Source organism: Cryptomeria japonica, chromosome 4 (genome assembly GCF_030272615.1).
Source record: "Cryptomeria japonica chromosome 4, Sugi_1.0, whole genome shotgun sequence".
Lineage (NCBI taxonomy): Eukaryota > Viridiplantae > Streptophyta > Pinopsida > Cupressales > Cupressaceae > Cryptomeria > Cryptomeria japonica.
In genome coordinates, this window is record NC_081408.1 from 515,742,810 (window position 1) to 515,762,258 (window position 19,449).

At 36.6% G+C, this 19,449-nt stretch overlaps 1 protein-coding gene across 1 annotated transcript; it reads right to left on the minus strand.

Annotated features, from left to right (window-relative positions):
* Window positions 1–3,532: 3,532 nt before the first annotated feature.
* Window positions 3,533–13,539, minus strand: LOC131049072 (uncharacterized). Its single transcript, XM_057983087.2, has 4 exons — window positions 12,987–13,539; window positions 4,918–5,626; window positions 4,414–4,777; window positions 3,533–4,299 (listed from the first exon to the last, which is right to left on the minus strand). Exons 1-4 carry the CDS (start codon window positions 13,234–13,236, stop codon window positions 4,246–4,248), a joined length of 1,377 nt encoding a protein of 458 aa, XP_057839070.1. The 5' UTR covers window positions 13,237–13,539; the 3' UTR covers window positions 3,533–4,245.
* Between the last annotated feature and the right edge of the window lie 5,910 nt (window positions 13,540–19,449).

Genomic DNA, 19,449 nt, shown 5'->3' on the forward strand with positions numbered 1-19,449 from the left:
AAAAATCTTGTCCCAAAGCTCCTGCTTCTCAGCATATGGGCCCATGACCCTGACATAAAAATTCTGTGCATAGACCTGAAACCACAGAAAAAGAGTTCATTACAGTTAAACTTGATCTTGACCCTATAACTAGGGATCTCCCCCCTATAACTAAGCTTCTTGAGTTTCCATCCACATCTATATATAAAAAATGACACCCCTTAAAATGTTTTCTCCAACTACCTAATAAACCATCCCCACTCCCCATGGTTACTAGTGATAACAAAACCTCAGGCTGTTCCAATTCTACAAGTCTGGACAAAGCTAATCTTTTATGGTGACTGCCCAATCCCCCAATATTCAAGTATAGAACTTTCATTTATCAGTGCCTCTAAAGGGTTGTCCTGCTTTAAGGAACCCAGAAATAGACCTTTGTCTGCCTTGCTGAATTCCTTTTACTGCCTTCTCTTGGACCTGCTTCAACATAAATGACTTCGTAACTATTGAAGTGGTGCCTAATTCCTTCAAAAAATTAGAACTCAACACCTTCCCCAGAATGCCCCTAGACAGACCTTCAACTTTCTTAAGTCTTAATTGGTATATCTTCCTTTCCCCCCCTAGATTCCATATCTCCTTTCCCCAGCTCTACATTCTTATCTATAGTGCTTTCACAAGAATCCCAACTTGAATTTGACGAAAAAGGGCAATTTATATATGACTTCCCCCTCCAGGATTGGACAATTGAACGGGGGCAGCAACCCATGTCTTCAATTAAAAAAATATATGATACTATGAATATCATAGTTAATTAGCTCTTCAAAGCCTACACATCGTATACGTGCAGAATGCTAGTTGCACATCTTAATAAAGTGCCCTACAAATGTTATAAACATCACAATCCAAACAATGATAAACAAAAAACTAAAAGGCTTAAAATTTTCTAATCAACATTCTATTAAAAAAGGGTAAGCTGCTTATGGTCAAAATTCTAATGGCCTTCATTCAACATTACAATATTTCAATTTACTTTTAGATTGTCATTTACTAAGAATTTAAGTTATTAAAAATGAAAGAAAATGCACATTCTGATCGAAGTGTTACTTTCCTTTCTTGAGGCCATAAGAAATAAGTTTGTGAGAATATTTATAAGAATAATGTTTTGCATTTGTCCTTAAAGCAGGTTAATACAAAACTCATTCATATATCTTTTTCTATCTTAATGCTAGTGCACTTATGATCTAATAGGTTCTTTTAATAATGACCTCAAAACTTGCTTATACAACTAGTTATTTTGCATCTAGCAAAACTTTGCAGTCCAATCTCAGGCAATTATGAAACTAGTAGATCTAACTTCTAATCCTATGAAATAAATGCTAGTCACAAATAGAAACGAGGCACTTAGAAGTTGTTAAGATTACCTTTAGCTTTCTACCCCAACAATAGGACCCCTCACAACATGAACTACATGCCTCCACCTTTTGTCAATGTATCCCTTGCATTCCATACTCATGACATAAAATCAACTCTTATTCCATTTTTTTCAGTCTACACAACTCAAACATCACAACCTTCCGTAATTCACTCCCATAAATGTATAATTGTCTACCCCTTCAAATAATGGAGGCCTTTGTTCTTCAACTCTCTACCATAGTTAACAAGGCCCCCTTCATATTTAATTTCATTTGTACATTCTATCATGTGTACCTACATATCAGAGGTGGCAAGACTGGTTTCAAAGAACGAGAAGGGTTGAACTAACCAATTCAATTACCCTATAGATTGATATCTTCCAGAGTTTATCAAACCCATATAATTGATAAGCATAGCTTCAACCCAACAAATCACAAATGATCACTTTGTCACTCTCCCCACACTACTACATACTTGTAAAACTACATGTCTAAGGGTCATTCAAAGAAGGGATCAACTGCCATTAAAGCAACCATATTCTCCACGCTTTTGAAGGAGAACCTATTCCTCCACATACAATGGTATTAATTTCTTTATGCATTGAAACTCCACTAATAGCAGAAATGGTGTCCTCAATCGAAACATAAAAATTATTGGAGGCATATTTGAGGGAGAAAGAAAGCCTACATAAAGGGGAGCCTCTTTTTATTGTCACATCTTTATCAATACACTTCATTCCACAGTCTAACATAACTAACATACAAACAATAAGACTGATAAATAGCATTCCAAAATTAGAATTTTAGCAAACCAAAATAAAATAATGAAACCACCCTGACAGTAACATTGAAAAATAACGAGAACCATATTCACAAATCATATCCATTCCCCAGTATTAGGAGAGACAGCATGACCTAACCTTGTGTTGTCAAATTACACTATGGTTAAATGCTGATTGTCAATAAGGACTAACATTCGTGACCTATATAGTGAAGCTGGTTAATGAAATTAACTTTGCAATACTAGAAATGCTTAAGATGAAAACAATTTACATTCAACTTGCTTTACCATATACAACAAGCAGATTGCACAATTCCTTATCTCATACAATACTCATACACTTGCAGCTTACAAGAATTTTTTTTAAAAACAGCAACTTACATTTTCAATTTCTGCCATATTGAAACACAAAAAATTTTAAATACAATTAAAAAGAATTTGTAGTTTCCTTTATATTCTACCACTATGTAATGAGTGGTTTACATCTCATTTCTATTAGCACAAAGGAACAGGGAGAAAGCTATAGATCTAATATTCTATATTACTGTCGACTTGATGACATTATCGAAAACTGCACTAGAATGCACCAAATGCATATCTTAAGATTTAATAATACAACTTCTCAATCGCTTAAGAATTCAAATGAGTATAGCATTTTACACGTCTTGATTACACCATATTTACAGCAAAAAAATTTAAAAACCTAAAAAATGACAATCAAACAGGATCCTGTGTGTGGTCTATTCAGAATGTGGTATAAATGAAAGTTAAGTCTACACTCTACACAAAGTACTTTTTATACAGGCAAGGAATTTTGACTCTACAGCATATAAACAACTTCATTCTTTGCTCAAAGCTATTGCATCTCTCTCCATTATTATAAATTCATGATTTAAAAAGATTTTGAAATGACATTTTTTTAAGATTATAAACATGCAGTGTCGAATCTTCACAATAAAGTTATAAACTAATCAACAAACATATTATTTGTTTTTATTGACCATCACCAGCATTCAAGTATGGTACTTAGTAAATAGTAAATACAACCATAAGAAATAATTCAGTCCAATACATTTAAATGTATCATACATAAAAAAGCACAAAAAATAAATGTTTAACAATTTTACAGTCTGGCAGAAACAATCTAAAGCAGGCTTGAAACCCTCCACTCAAAAAGCATCCACTAACCATATGTGTTTTAATGCAGATTGCCATTTCGGAAATAAATTCTACTGTGACAGCCCCGACGATAGATTATGAATGATATAGATTTTCTCTTACTATAAACACTAGAATTGTAATTTAGTTTCTGATGGATATCTTCTGACAATACAAGAACAAGTAGCAGCAAAGAGTTCAAGCATGAAAGAAGGCACTGTTTATAATCCAATTTAGCTACAACCCCATTCAAACTATTAGAAATTATGATTGACCCTGTTAGTATGGTAACTGGAAATCAATATCCCCTGTTACTAAGAGTTTCAACGACATGCCTATCAAGTCAACTATCAATTTCTAATTTCATGACCAGGCATCATGGAAATTCTCCCAGACCATCTGTGTAACAGGAACGGCAAATTGGTCCTATAAGAATATCCATAACAGTCTAAATCTAACATACAAACAAAGGTAGAGTGCCACATTCAGTAATGTACACTAATATTCCAGGACTGCAACAAAGAAATTGTCATCTAGCTAAAATTACTGAAATTCGGATTATCCTAAACCATATTAGAAATTCATGGTTAACAGCACAACCTTCAGAATACAATGCCCCAAAATATCAAGAAAAGCATGACCATGAAAGGCTTTTTAGAAAAAAAATGGAGGATGGTGGCGGAACTGAAGAACACCAGAATATTATATTAGCAGGAGAGCCCCTACCTTGTACTAGATAGTAGGCTCAAACTCCAAATATATTTGAATGCACTTTCCATAACTTCCTCCATTTCTGCCTGCATTTCCCTGCCAACCTACAGAAAAAATTGTACTTAATGGCTGTACCTTAAGTAAATCCTTCAAAACAATTCTCTCTTTTTCATGAACAGTTGACAGGTGCAGGCAGGTCCCAGAGCCTTAGCGGCGCCGGGCTTGGCCATAACACGCTTCAGGCTGCTGCTGAAGATGAGGCTGGAAAGTGAAAACAAAACAATTAATCAGGCAAGATTCATAAACTGCAATAACTGGATAGAAAAAAATGTTAAAAGAATTAAACTATTAGCATTTGTGCTATAACATTCATACCCGAGCAAAAGGCTGCTGGAACCATTCATGAGGATGCATGTAGCGCATTCCAGGATTTGGACAAGCAAATTGTGCAGATTGTAAATACACGGCAGATGCAGAGTGTGCACCCATGTGACCAGGATTGAAAGGCCTCATCATAGCATCTGGAGGAACATAACCCATTGTATTTGGAGGAGCTACCCATGGACCAAGGGTATGTGGTTGGAGTGGATGAGCTGGTGGTTCCATATGAACCTGTGCTCTGTGTGCTGCCCCTAATTGAGGAAATTCGGTGTTACAGTTAACAACCGGAGGATACAATCCCTGCATATTGAATGGTCCCAAGTTTAAGCCAAACCCAGGATCATGTCGTTGATTGTACCTGTAGAGTTTTCAACACAAAAATGAAAGTCACTATGATATGATCCTGCTATTGAAGACGAAATCAAACTGATTTATTTATTACATTTCAAGTAACAATTATTGACAGTGTCCTAGAAATTGCAACAATTTCCTTCTCACCTATCATAACTTCGGTCATAATCCGGGTCTTTCCGATCTTTCTCGCGATCTCGAAAAATAGCTACCCTATTGTTGTTAGATTTTACCCTACCAGAAGGCTCCCCATCTCCTTTAGAATTACTAGTCACACCCACTCCAGAGGAACAATCAGTCAAGACTTTTGTATGAATATTTTGAAGTTGATCTTTGGTATGTTTGCCCTCAGGACTCGGAACTCTCAGAGAATAACATTGCTCATAATCTGCTGAAGCAAAATCATCTTCATCTGATGTTCCTAAATCCCCTGAGCCACTATCATTAAAAATTCGAGCTCGTGCCTTAATATAGTCTTCTTTCCTTTCCTCTACACTTTTACCAAAATTGGACTTGGAAGAACTACCATTAATACCATCTCTATGAGAACCTTTCTGCATCCTTTGCTTAATTTCAAATTTAACAACATTTGTCTTTTCATCCTGAGGTAGACTCACGGGAATATCAGCCAAACGAATAACTGGGTACCCAATTTTAAATGTCTTTCGAGCAATGATCCTTGTACCAGATCCATCTGCTGAGCTGCCATCAACTACTACCATTGACTGCAAACCATAGTGTTGAGCAACACGATGGGCAACAAGCCTAAGATAGGAAGTTGGTAGCTGTTCAAACTCAAGTTGCTGCTGGCTGGCATTTTGGATAAACTTTTCAACTTGTTGCTCCATTCGTAAAACTGGAGAAAACACAACAATAATGTTTTAAGTTCTGCCACATTTACAGATGAGTAAATTTTGATAAACACTGCAAGTTAATAATTAATCTGATTAATAAATCAATAGTATTTATAATGTAACAAAAAAGGTAGGCTGACCAATTAACACTGTAACCTTAATACATGTAAGGCTCAAGTTGCAAACACAAAGTCCACATAATCCAATGGCATACCAAAATCAATTGTAACACACAGAACCCAAAGCTCGTGGCTTTTACACTCTTAACAGTTTACCCTTTAATCAGACAGCGTGCATTAACCTGTAAGTAATATTGAAACAGAATTCACATCCTTTTATTCCATCATGTGATGTTCTGTCCTCAAGCATCAAAACCTGAATAATTTTAATGTGAGCTCATGATTATAGCATCTAAACCATATTTCTTAAAACTAGCATAGACATTTTAAATACATCTTTATTAAAAGACACCTAGAGATATCATCCTATCTAGCCTATGTAACAAATCCAACACAGAATTCACATCCTTTAATTCCATCATGTGATGCTCTGTCCTCAAGCATCAAGACCTGAATAATTTTGATATGAGCTCATGATTATAGAATCTAAACCCTATTTCTTAAAACTAGAATAGACATTTTAAATACGTCTTTATTAAAAGACACCTAGAGATATCATCCTATCTAACCTATGTAACAAATCCAACACAGATCCCTGGAGACCAATATCTCTCAGCATCTTTTAGATAGATGCATAGATCCCATACTTGGACTCGGAGAAAACTCAGCAAGCCCAAATTTTTTGACTCTGCAAAAACTTGACGAAAACTTGGAGAAAACTTGGCAAAAACTCGATGACTTAAAAAGTACTAAAATTTTTTATAAAAATTGTTCTCTGAGATGTGAACGGTTTTCATCATTTTAAACACAGACAATTTTCATGTGGAGATTGCTAGTCAAGTTAAATAATGACAAATTGTTAAAAAAAATGTATTAAAAAATTAACATTGCATCGATTAAATTTATCTCCAAAAACTACAATACATATTTGGAATACAAAATTTCTCATATTAAATTAACTAATTAACTTTTTGTTTCATAAAATAATTATTATTTTCTATTGTAATTAAATACCTATACTAATCAATTTTTACTATACTTTCGAATTTTTAATTGATTTCTATCGACTATATTTTCTAACACATTACAATGACAAGATTGAGACAGTAAAAAATTATTCTTCCACAAATATGCTCCAAAAAATAATATACATACATTTTAAAATAACTTATACATACATTTTATATTTTAAAAATTGACAAGCTGACAAAGAAATAAATATTGGAACAGAAATTGTTCTGAGAGATCTGAATCATGTCCTCCATTTTAGAATTTTCATCCCGTGGAACCCATGTTCATTCTGCGATTGCTTTTTTTCGTGCATTTGATTTTAAATTTTTTGCGAGTTGAACCCACGTTTTAATCCTGTACGTGATGCATTCTGGCAATTTTTTTGCCAATTTTCACGAGTTCAACTCGCATTTTAACTTGTGCGGGCCTGTGATGCGTTTTGGCATTTTTTTTACTGATTTTCGCAAGTTTTCTGCGATTTTCAGGCGGATTTTCCAGGAGTGACCATTCTCTGCCCTGCATTAGTATACCCACAAGTTGCTCGCAGCTTCAAAAATACCACAAGTATTCATGCACTCGGCGAGTACTCACCAGGTGTACAATCTATGGATAGATGTATTTAAGATATCTATGCCAATGGAAAAGAAATTTGACCCTAGATTATATCTAATATCTATATAGTAAATACTAATCTAATGATATATATTTACTGTATATGCTATTTTTTTGGTAATTTTTTTATTATCCACATAAAACAATCAAATTTAACCCTCAGTGAGAACAGAAATGGGGTAAATATGCAAGACAAACAGTTGATGTTACCACACAAGTTGAGTGAAGGAAAATTTCTTAAATGAACAAAGAGCATCTTCCCACTCTCTCTCTCTCTCTCTCTATATATATATATCAATTAAAGCCCCACGACAAAATTTAGTGAAACAACCTCCTCAAAACTAATAATAAGTGTTATGAAGTATAATCCATTAAGTTAAGAATCACACATCATAAAATCTAAATAACAAATAAAATAAAACTTTCGAGTAGTGATGTTAATTTAAAAGATTTAAAGTAAGGGAACGAGTATAAAAATGTAAATTACTAAATATACAAAAAGAGTGCAACCCACTACAGAGGAGTCTCACACACCACTGTGCAGTGGCCATGGCCATGACTGTAACCCACAAATATTTGCAGCAACAATCATACCCTAAAAGTATGTTTATCCATTCCTCATCTTCTGCGTTTCTGTGTTTTGTTTTTCTGCTCTCTTCTGTGCTTTCTTAGTCATAATTTCTTTTGATTTTTTACAGTTAATTTAGTTTTGGTTTTTATATATTAAACAATTTTAATTTTAAAACGGTCCTCCTTGCTCTCATATTTTCATGTTGGCAATGAAGGGGTTCTTGTGAACACACTCTACTTAATATATTCTCCCTGAGACTACTATATTATGATTAAATAAAAGTATTTCACCAAACTCACTTATAAAAGAAATCAACCAAATTTAAGAAAGTGTTATCTCCAGAAGAAACTAGCACAGCCTAATATTAACTTCATGAAAAAGTTAAACAGCAGAAATTTTTCATCACTTTATCAATCTCTTCCATATACAATGCAAATTTCTTCTTGTGAACTCCACCTCCTACATTACCAAGATGACATCTCTTCTGAAGATATTTTTGCTGAAATTGCAGTGCTTGCTTAATAAATCTGAAATCAGATTTGCTTGAAAAATGTAACTAAAGCAAACTTAGATGAGATTGATTCTGACTTATAAATGTTTACAATATCTAAATTTTTTTCACCTGTTGTTCACTGAGTGCAATGTTTGAACAATTAGGACACTGCGAAAGAGAACTCTTGGAATATACTTTGTAAATTAGGACTATATTTTATTCTATATTGGATAGCACTGAACATCATGAACTATTATCTATGTATAAAAAATAAGCCAGATATAGAATAAAAATCCCATGCTGCACCATACACCGCTATAGAGGATTCATAAGCTCTATACTAGATTACTCCTCTTGTTTAACTGGAGCTCTGGCAATCAGAGGAAAAAGAGTCTTCCTAAGGATTAATCATAGGAGATTGCAGACCAAGTCTGTTCTTGAACAATTGGAATTTTCCCAGTCAACTTGTTCTAAAATCATACAAGTCATATCTGTATGCTATAAATCCATATGGAAGCCTCTTTCCATGCAACATGCAAGGTTCTAGATAATGAAATCCCTTTGCTTCAAAATTCATTACTCAAGATAGGTTGCTTGTGTTTCCACACGTAATCCCGGTTACAGATAAGAGATTCTAAAATTCATTAATTAGATTTATCATTTTGATGATCACCTCCTTCAATAGCATATCCTTCATTCCAACAAGAAGATTAACATCTTTATTACTACAAGAGCCCATAGTTACCAAAACCAAAGAATAAACACTTCATTTGCTGGGAACCTACTGACAAGTATGTTTCACCATAGGTAAGTCTGAAATAGATATCCTTGAAACTGGGAAAACATATTTTCTCTACTAACAAATTAATACTTTTTTGGGCCCTAATTTGAGGATCCTGCAACAAAAACTTCAAGTTCTACAATGCCATTAGTTTCTTTATTAATGTCAAGCCATTATGAGCCGAACTAATTCCAAAAAGGTCTGAAAATCAATTATGTGAATGAAAACTTACCTATAAAATTGAAAAAAAAAAATTGAAGAATTCTGAATAAGATATATTTCATGGCAGAATAAGAAACTATTAACTCTTAGCACATACTATTACTCTTACTCAAATATGTGTTGGCAGACATGGCTCCAAATGCTACTGCACCAAGATAGGTTGCCCAACTACTGGCTCCTCCCCAATAAATCACCAATTTGGCAATTTCCACTATCTGAAATCAACACTTGAGAAGTGTCATATAACTAACTGGATTAGAGAATTTGTTTCATACATTAGATATGTTCCTATGATCACATCAAATTTTTATGCACTAGAATTTGTTGCTTCATTTGCATGTTCCTTATTTATCTGCTTATCTTCATGTTGAGATGCTTTTGTTCCTTTAGAGTCACCATCATTACTTGTCAGCAGTTACAGTTCCACTTGGTCTACACTTGTGTTCATCCAAACAATCAATAAATTGTTTGATGCTTCAAATTCAAAACTTGAAGCTTCTACACATAACATGTCAATTTCTTTTAATCCTGACGCCATAGCACGAGGATTGCATCTTATCTGTAATGAATAATATACTCTTCAGATATGTGCTGCAATTGCTTGGGGTTATCTCCCGTCAACTCTGACAGTTCGATATATTTCTTGACAAAACACAATCCCAACCTATGGTTCTTCATCAATGGAGAATCTATGTACTATTTCTACAAAGACTGTCAATCTTGTCCGTTGAAGTTGTGATGCTTGTTGCATAAATTTCTCAAGTACCATATGCTGCTCTAAATTAAATTAACTTCCTGTTTCTTTCTGTCCAACAATACTTTCCATTGCTTCAGAATGACAGGCAATGGAAACTAAATCATGATGAACTGATCCTTTAGGTTGGGGGGGGACATCGTTGCTAATTGTGTGTCTACTCCAATGAATGTAATGGTTTAGCCCTGTGTGCAGAACGATGAGAAGAAATGGATCTAATGTACATTTCCTGCAATTCCTATTGCATAGTCTAGGTCATTTCCCTCAAATGCCTGTTCATACTTCCAAATTTCCAATATCCAGTACCAAAGGCACTAGCCTTTCTTTCAAAATCTGCATTAGAACTCTTTTAATCTCTTCTTTGATTGGATTCCATTCAGGATCCTGCTCTCTTACCACTGTTCTAGGCCAAACTAAATTCTAAAATTTGTAAACTTTATTTTGAAAATGAAATTTTGAATTAATTATTGAAATACATTTTTTAAGAATTCAAAGTAAGATCTGTTTTTATGGTAGAATAAAACATTGAAACTCTGATATGATCACAACTTATAATCAGAATACCCTGAGATCCAAGCTAAGCCACTCTCAATCTTGAAGACAAACTAATCTTCAATTTAGTAGAAAATTATATTGTGTGCACACACATCGGTATTGACAGAATCAACACATATTTAGTGATGGGTGTCTAAGGCCTTCTAGCACACAGCTTAAAATTACCAACTTACCATTAAACTTGGAAGCTTTCTAGTAATAAAAAAGTCCAAATATGGGTATTATAGAACACTGTAGCACTTGGAATATGCATTGCCACATTTACCGTCACACAGAATGGAATGTTGCAGTCAAAATCAAATGTGCAAGCACCAAGAATTATAATTCTACCCATGCACTTAAATAATTTTGCAAATGGAGACATTGTCGATGTACATAAAAGCATGTGAAACCCATGGTATTCATCACTCCTTTTCAAGGTGTGTTGTAAGAAAATCTATTGGAACTAGTGATAAGATCGGGTCACGGAATGCCACAGAATATTAGAGGCCAATCATACAAGTTACTAGATTTGGGAAAGTCACTTAGCATATAGCATATTTCAAATTTGAAACCCACGTTTTTGTAAGCTTCCAGAAATCTCTTTCATTTCTTATATTTAGAATCTCTTCCTATAGTTTTTGGAGCCTCTTTTATACAGTTGCATAGAAATGCAGGGAAAGGTATAGGGTGATATTTTGATCAAGAGTGTGGAAGTATATGAACTATGCTATGACCATAATAAATTTAGATTAGGTTACAAGTTCCTTGGTGACCATGCTTTTATACATTTCCTCTATTAAAAATTTTGAAAATTAATTCCAGTCTTAAAATTGTAAATTATAGATAATTTCAAATGAACTCATGTTAGGTTTACCATGTCTTCTAGTGACATGCTAATTCATGGCTTAAAATCCTTATCCGTTATTTAGCTAAATATAACTTACAATTTAATACAAAAAGGGAGTACCGTAATTTTTAATTTTACTTAGAAGCCATATGCCATATGGACAATAAAAGCAAACAAAGACATTTGTCTGCCAAATCTGTAGCTTATAATCATACTTTATTATTGAGAGACCAATGTGCTATTTTCTTGTTGGACAAAAACAATGTACATTGTCCACAAGGTATCAGAATAAAGGTCATAGAAAGTAACTGTAGGAGAGCGACCGCTGTTCAACACCTTTGTCTGCAATAGGACAGCCTATAACTCCATCGGGTGTGTGGTGTAACAATTATGGGATATTCAGCTGCGACCCATGTTTAAATAACATAAAAACATGCACCATGATTACCCGACAACAAGTTAGGTTCGCAACCTGAGGTTTGGATGCAATTCCAAATATAAATAATGCAAATTCATGCTCAAAAGCTACTAGGTTGTGTTATAGAAACTTATGAAATCAAGTAAACCATAACACCACCGGGCATGTGGCAAGGTTGTGGTATAAAAGTTATTAGGTGCATTGTAGCACGAGCCATGATTACAAACATTTAAAATGTGGGCCAAGATTACCCCAGAATATCCTAAAGTCAGCGCATACACACACAAATTTTATCAAGCCAAAAGAAAACAAACATCTAGATCCAAAACCTTAAGCTTCAAGTAGATTCAGCATAAATAAAAAGGTAAACCTATGTAAATAAACCACAAGCACTACTCATCACACAAATGAGGTATGAAACTAATAAAAGAACAACCAAAGTTTGAATCTGTCCCATTCAAGAAGACAATCAAGTTGAGATGTAGTGAGGTTGTGGTGCGCTGGCAATGAACTACATTCCAGGAAAACCCATTTTTAGAAATCTGGATGTGATCCAAACTTTACTTCACACGCTCGAAAACTCATCCAACAATTATCAAAAAAAAAAAAGCAGCACATACTATCTACTAAGATATTAAAAAGAAAAACTTAATACTGTTTACCTCTAACCAGCTACAAAATTAAATCATCCCTCATGTGTTTAAAAGGTGAATTCCGCAGAGTTACATAACACAAAACAAAATTTATCAACAATTTCGACCCGCCCGTGCATCCACATACACAATTGAACATATAGGGTTACGCGTTATACAAACCATTCGGGAAAATAAATCACAAGCTTTCAAGGTGAATTTCGCTCAGCCAGACATTACAACGCCACTACTCACCGGCGATTTAACCCCGCCGTGCACACCCATTTACAAATAAATCAAACAAAATAAAGAAATAATTTAAAAAAACCCTAACTGAGAATGGGGCAAAAACAACAGGCACTCACTTGTCAAGCGCTCCCTAGGATTCTGAAGCGCGTCTCTAAGAAACTGATCTACCTGACTCATAACATCGCCCAAACCCTCATTATCACGAGACGATGAAACCCTAGCATTCTCTTCTTGGAGGGCCTCGATCGCCTGACCTCCGGCAGGCTGTGGCGCGAGCAATTTATTCATGCGCTGCTCCAAGTCTCTGAGTACCCAAGGAGCTGCCGTGTCTGCCATTTCCTCTTTCAATTGCTCTTCTGCGCCCATCTGAGACAAATATGATCACGAAAACAATACCAAGGCATTTAATTACAGATGGCCATGGAGAAAGAGATGCGTAGAGCGCGCAATTGCGATTGCTAATGTTTGTGTTGAGTGCATCTGCCGCCCCATGTTTCTTTCTACCCTTCTTCTTTCGTTCCCTTTACCAGGAAGGAAAGAAAGGAGTCGGAACGAATGAAAAGGGAAAAGAACATACTCCAAGGACGAATATGAAGGGGAGACACATCCTCAATTTGAGCCACATGGAAAATTAATTCCTTCTTATGTTCGATCTGATTTTCAGCGTGGGCTTCGTGTCTTTTTGGTGTTTACTGTTGTTTTTAAATGGCGATTCTTGTCTTGCATCATGTTGTCTTTATTTTATTTGGGTTTTGTGGATCTCTTTGGGAAGCTTCCAGGGGTTACCAAGTTTTTTTTATTCTATTTAAAGCGTTCTAAGGAAGCATATTAAAAGTCATTATAGTTAATTTCATGTATCTGTAAGCATATTAAAAGTCATTATAGTTAATTTCATGTATTGTAAATCTTGAATGATAGATTAGATTTTGATGGTTTTATTTTTGTTGTTTCCGCATGTGACTTAACTGCTAGTCAAAAAGTACACATTTCAATGTGACACCCGATAATAACCGTGCACTTAAAATTGCCAATACTTATGCACAAATGTCTCTATAGTCGTGTAGTATGAATACCACTAAACATGCACAAATGAGTTGATTATGATCCAAAAATGCTAAAAAATGAGCGTACATGTGAAATTTATTAATGAACTTTTAGTTATTTGTTTTTTGGTTTTTTTAAAGTTGATAATTAGGAGGTTGGGTGTACAAGGAGTGAACATTATTGGAGCATGAAGTGTAACTAGTGCTCTTCCCCTATTTGTCACTCTTTTTTATTAGTAGAATTATTTTATTAAAAGTTTTTAAAGGTGTTTCATGTTATCAAATGGTTCATAGGTACAGATATTTATAATTTTACTATTAATTATTTATATTTATGCTTATTGACAATTTGATATTATTTTTAAATGTTGTGATTGATTTTGAAGAATTTTAGTGTCATAATTTAAGAGATGTTTTAGAGGTGTTTTGATGTTATCAAATGATTCATAGGTATGAATATTTGCAATTTTATTCTCGATTATTTATATTTATATCTATTTACAATTGGATATTAGTTTTAAGTGTTGTGATTAATTTTCAAAAATTTCAAGTGTGATAATTTAAGAGTTTTTTTTATGGCTTTATAAGAAAAAAGCAACTTCAAAAGTGCTTTAATTTTTTATTAGTAGTAACTTCCAAAAATAGTAACTACAAAATAATTGTTAAGCTTGAGAATGGCTAGTTTAGATATGTTTTCACATTAATATCATGAAGGTGATGGTTGATTCTTTAATATTTTTTGTCCTTTTCATTTTGGGAGATGGGAATCTCAAATTCATGTGCAATTGTCATTAAAATCATCTCATAAATACATGATGTAGAAATGATATTATACATCTTTTAGAATTGTTATATGCTTTTTTTTCTAATTTTAATATGTAGGAGTAATTTTTTGCTCTAGTCATGGATAGATGTCACAATATTTTCTTTGATGATATCTTATATGATTACTTTAATTATAAAATTATTCATGGATATTTTATTATAAATTAGAGTCCATGGCTCGCATATTGGTACATGAAGCTTTATGTAAGTTTGATTTAAGCATATTCTACTTGCATGACTACTCTATTGACAAACATGGATTCTTCCATGTCATGTAACATTATACTCTAAAAAAAGTGATGTTGATTGAATTACACCATATTGTCTCCAATTTATGAACAACAAATTGCCAAATCAAAATGTGTCCCCTTTACAACGGAGGAAGAGGTGCATGCACCAAATTCCAATACATCAGGCTCACTTCCTTTGTTCTATAAAGGAGTTGGAACTCAACATTTTTATTGTGTCGAGTTTAGCTATGCATGAATATCTTGTTGTTTTTACAAATTTAATCTTATTGAGAAAAAATATATTTATCCTTAAATAGGTTGATGTCAACATCCTCAATAAATTCCTTAACATTGAGCAATTTTGCATAAAGTATGATTTTGTACTTGTATATGGTGAAAATGGATAACAATAATAACAATATTGAAAGACTAAATGAGTTCAACCACAAAACCCTAGCCTAACAACAACAAAAATCCACCATAACATATGAAGATTACCTAAGACAATGCAAATCAAATGAAACCACAAAGATTATACCTTCACATGTCCAATAGGGTTTTGATCTCCATCCTTCCTATCTCCATTGATCTTGCTTAATATATTTGCTCTCAGATTTTATGTGCACAAGAGCTCAACAAAGAACGGAATGTGGTTGCAAGTAGGATCATAATGTAGTCAAGTCATTAAGATGATTCATTAGGATGCATAGAATGATTAGGGTTTGATAATGAGGGAAGCATCTCCTTATATAGAAGACACTATATGAAATGGAGGGATAAGATTGAGAGGTGTAAAAGGAGGTCGGCTATGATTAGAGGGTAGGTAAAAGAAATAATAAAATAATGAAAGGGGTAGGTAGTGTAGGAATTAAGAGATGAATGACATGTGTCATGGGTAGAAAAGGTTAATGAATTAATTAAATAAATAAATATTTATTTAATTAATAGAAGAAGTGGGATCAATTAAATAAATAAGATATTTATTATTTGGGAAAAGGATAATTTAAATAAATAAATGTATTTATTTAAATGAGAAATAAGGCTAGAAGAGGATAAATGAATTAATTAAATAAATAAAGATTTATTTAATTAATAGAAGAATTAAGCTTAGATAATTAAATAAATCAAGTATTTATTTAATTAGACTGGACAATTTTGGGTGTCTACATTTTGCCCCTCTTTGAGACAATGCGGCTTGTCGCGTTGTTTCAAAGAAGATAAGATGAACTGATATAGAGTTGCCCCAAGATGGGAATGATATGCCCCCTCGAGAGATTGGATGAAAATGTCTAAAAAGATTGCAGACAATCTCTCGATAAAAAAGAAAGGCTAGAATGAACTGACCGGATAAAGTGACAGAGTCACGAGATAATGAAGACTGACTCGGGAGACGAGGGCTAGGGCTAGGGTAGTCTATAAGATAGACCACGGGGGAAAATACATCCTCGTTGTCATTTACACATCCACGAGAGCAGAGTGCAGAGCGAAAATAGAGTAGCAGTAGTCAGCAGCGATGGCCTTCGTTCACAGATTCGACCGCATTCGTCGATTTCAGAGGCCAGCAGAGGTAGGAGAGCCGGTAAGTACCACGAAACCTCCTCGTACTTCGACGCATTTATTATTGTCATTAATGCATGGTAGATAGGGCAATAAATGCACTTAGAATAGGGTCCCAAAAAAAATCCAAAAACGTCCAGCGCGTCTGCGTTGGTGCCAGGCACGTATATGCTCGCGAGGCGCGTCTGTGTTTGTGTCAGGCGCGTCTGCGTTTAAAACCGCGTCTGTGTTAAATGCGGCCACGTTTGTGATGTGCAGGCACGTCTGTGCCAAGAAGGCACGTCTATGTCGCCTAGGCGCGTCTGTGTAGAGCATAGGCACATCTGTGTTGGTCAGGCGCGTCTGTGTTGTTCAGGCGCGTTTGTGCAGTCTTTAAGCGTGTTTATGTCAATTAAGCGCGTTTGTGTCAAAAAATGTGAATTTTTGTCTTCTAGGTCAAATCGACAGTTCTGTGATGAACATACGTTGTCGATTGGATAAGCTGTTGAGAGGATACACTCAAGCAGGTCCTCTAGGGAAGACTAGAATAGATCAAGGCACTTTGTGATGAACAGTGAGTACCAAGATATAGTACTTTGTGATGAACAGGGAGTACTAATGTAAGCAGCACTTTGTGATGAACAGTGAGTGCAAATATGAGTAACACTTTGTGATGAACACGGAGTGCCACACACGTAGTACTTTGTGATGAACAGGGAGTACCATTAGGATAAAAGCAACACTTTGTGATGAACAGTGAGCGTCATTGGGATAGATAGCCATATGCATTTAGATAAAAAATAACATTTTGTGATAAACAAGGAATGCCACTATGACTGACATGATTGATTTGCTTGATTGCAGGAGTATTTGTCGATGCTGGAGTCACGGGAGAGATTCCCATCGACTCAGAGATTGCGACCTGAGCTGACAGCCGAGGAGCGAGCTGCTATCGAGGCTATGGGATTGAGACACGTTCTATATGTGCTTGAGTTTCGGGCGAACATGGGACTGTTGACTGCGCTGGCGGAGAGATGGCACTCCGAGACATGTACTTTTCATTTGCCGATGGGTGAGATGACAGTCACCCTTGAGGATGTATACAGGATCCTGCGGATACCGATCAATGGGGAGCTAATCCCATACAATCGAGATAGAGATAGGGAGGCCCTGAGATGAGTGTTCCAGGACTGAGGACTAGAGATGAGGGTTGGACATGTGGCGTGGGATACGATGACAGCTACAGGGCTAGCGCTTTCAACAGTGGTAGGGGGAGCAATCAGTGGGTTCCTGTGTCCGGATAGGGCGACACGGGGGTTGGCTATGGGTTGGGGAGGAGCGTTGGAGACACTGGTGACATAGCACACCAGATATGCCTGGGGACCGTGTGTGCTGGCACACCTGTACTATGAGCTGCATCAGTTTGTATACTATGGATCAGTGGGATTGGGTTGCGGGGTGACATTGTTGCAGGTGTGGGCTTATGAGCATCTGCCAGTGACAAGGCCGATACACTTCAGGGGCAGAGGTCATGGACGCAGTTTTGTGCATTTATATGACATGATCACGTCATAGCCACGGATTGGCAGGTTAGAGCATTGGCAGTGGGTGATAGATGACATTGACATGGTCATATGGAGACCATACCTGGGATGCGAGCAGTGGGAGGATGATGCGATTGAGCTTCCCTACACCTTCCGGAGCAGGTACCTGATTGGGCGGATGCCCTATGTGCTGGAGAGGCAGCTAGTGAACAGGGTTGGCAGGCAGTTTGGCAGGATCCAGAGGATGCCACGGGGCTCAGGCATGTATGCACGGACTGTGAGAGATCAGGCGCAGTTTGGGCCCCTGTTATCATATGATCAGGCTATTACACAGCTGGTAGAGATGATGCCCCTACCCTAGGACATGTGGCCAGAGATTGAGGATGCCGGCATGGATGCCGAGTACACAGCATACTGGGGGGAGCATCCATTCCCACGCCTGACAGATCCGGGAGAGCCCTTAGATGGAGATGGTGGTGGGGATGATGATGATGGTGGAGGTGATGGGGCTAGAGGCCGATGGAGGAGGAGGGGAGCAGTTGGAGAGAGGAGGGTTGCACCATGGAGGGAGGGTGGAGAGGAGAGGCAGGCTCGGGTGGTGAGGGGTCGCGGTGGATTGCCGCTACAAGTGCCAGCAGCACAGGGTCCCAGACAGGTACAGGTACAGGGACAGGGACATATACAGGTACCAGTACAGGCACCCGTATAGGTATAGGCACAGGGGCAGGCACTCGTACAGGGGGAGCCACAGGCAGAGCCGGAGGGGGCTGATGCAGAGGAGGATGAGCTGAGGGAGATCTGCCAGGGATAGGCAGATGAGATCCAAGAGTTGGAGAGGGAGAGGGATAGGCTTAGGAGGAGGCTCAAAGATACTGAGCGGGAGCGGGATCAAGCTATTCAGTGTTATACAGAGGCTGAGAAAGCACTAAGGGCTGGGAGACAGGCAGCGGAGGACACAGGGGCCAGATATGCCTATGTCCTGCGGGCAGGGGAGGAGATTGCCTACTGGCGGGATCTCTATTATGGTGCAGTGCCAGCGGATCAGCGAGCGAGGAGCTTCCATAGATCGTCGCGTACAGTGACAGCTACGGGAGGGAGCCAGAGGAGACAGGCATCGAGTGGTGGGGTTATGGGTCCTCCACCACCACCAGATAGAGGGGACAGGAGGGATGATCCTAGGGCGGGTCCTTCAGGGGCTCAGATTCCATCGAGGCCAGCGGCTCCGAGGGAGGGAGTTCATCATAGCCGTAGAGGGCTCCCCATGTATCAGTATTGTACCATTTTTGTATGATGATGTAAACACCTGCGGGTGCTTTGTAGCCATATGATTGTTTTGACATCATTATATTTTGACACTTATGATATATATATATATATATATATGAGATGATTCATTTTTGC

Coding starts and splice junctions, on each gene's coding strand:
- LOC131049072 (XM_057983087.2), bottom strand. CDS start 13,236: ATGGGCGCAGAAGAGCAATTGAAAGAGGAAATGGCAGACACGGCAGCT. Junction 5,627..12,986: donor TCCTAGGGAGCGCTTGACAA/GTGAGTGCCTGT, acceptor TGTTTTCTCCAG/TTTTACGAATGGAGCAACAA. Junction 4,778..4,917: donor TATGACCGAAGTTATGATAG/GTGAGAAGGAAA, acceptor AAAACTCTACAG/GTACAATCAACGACATGATC.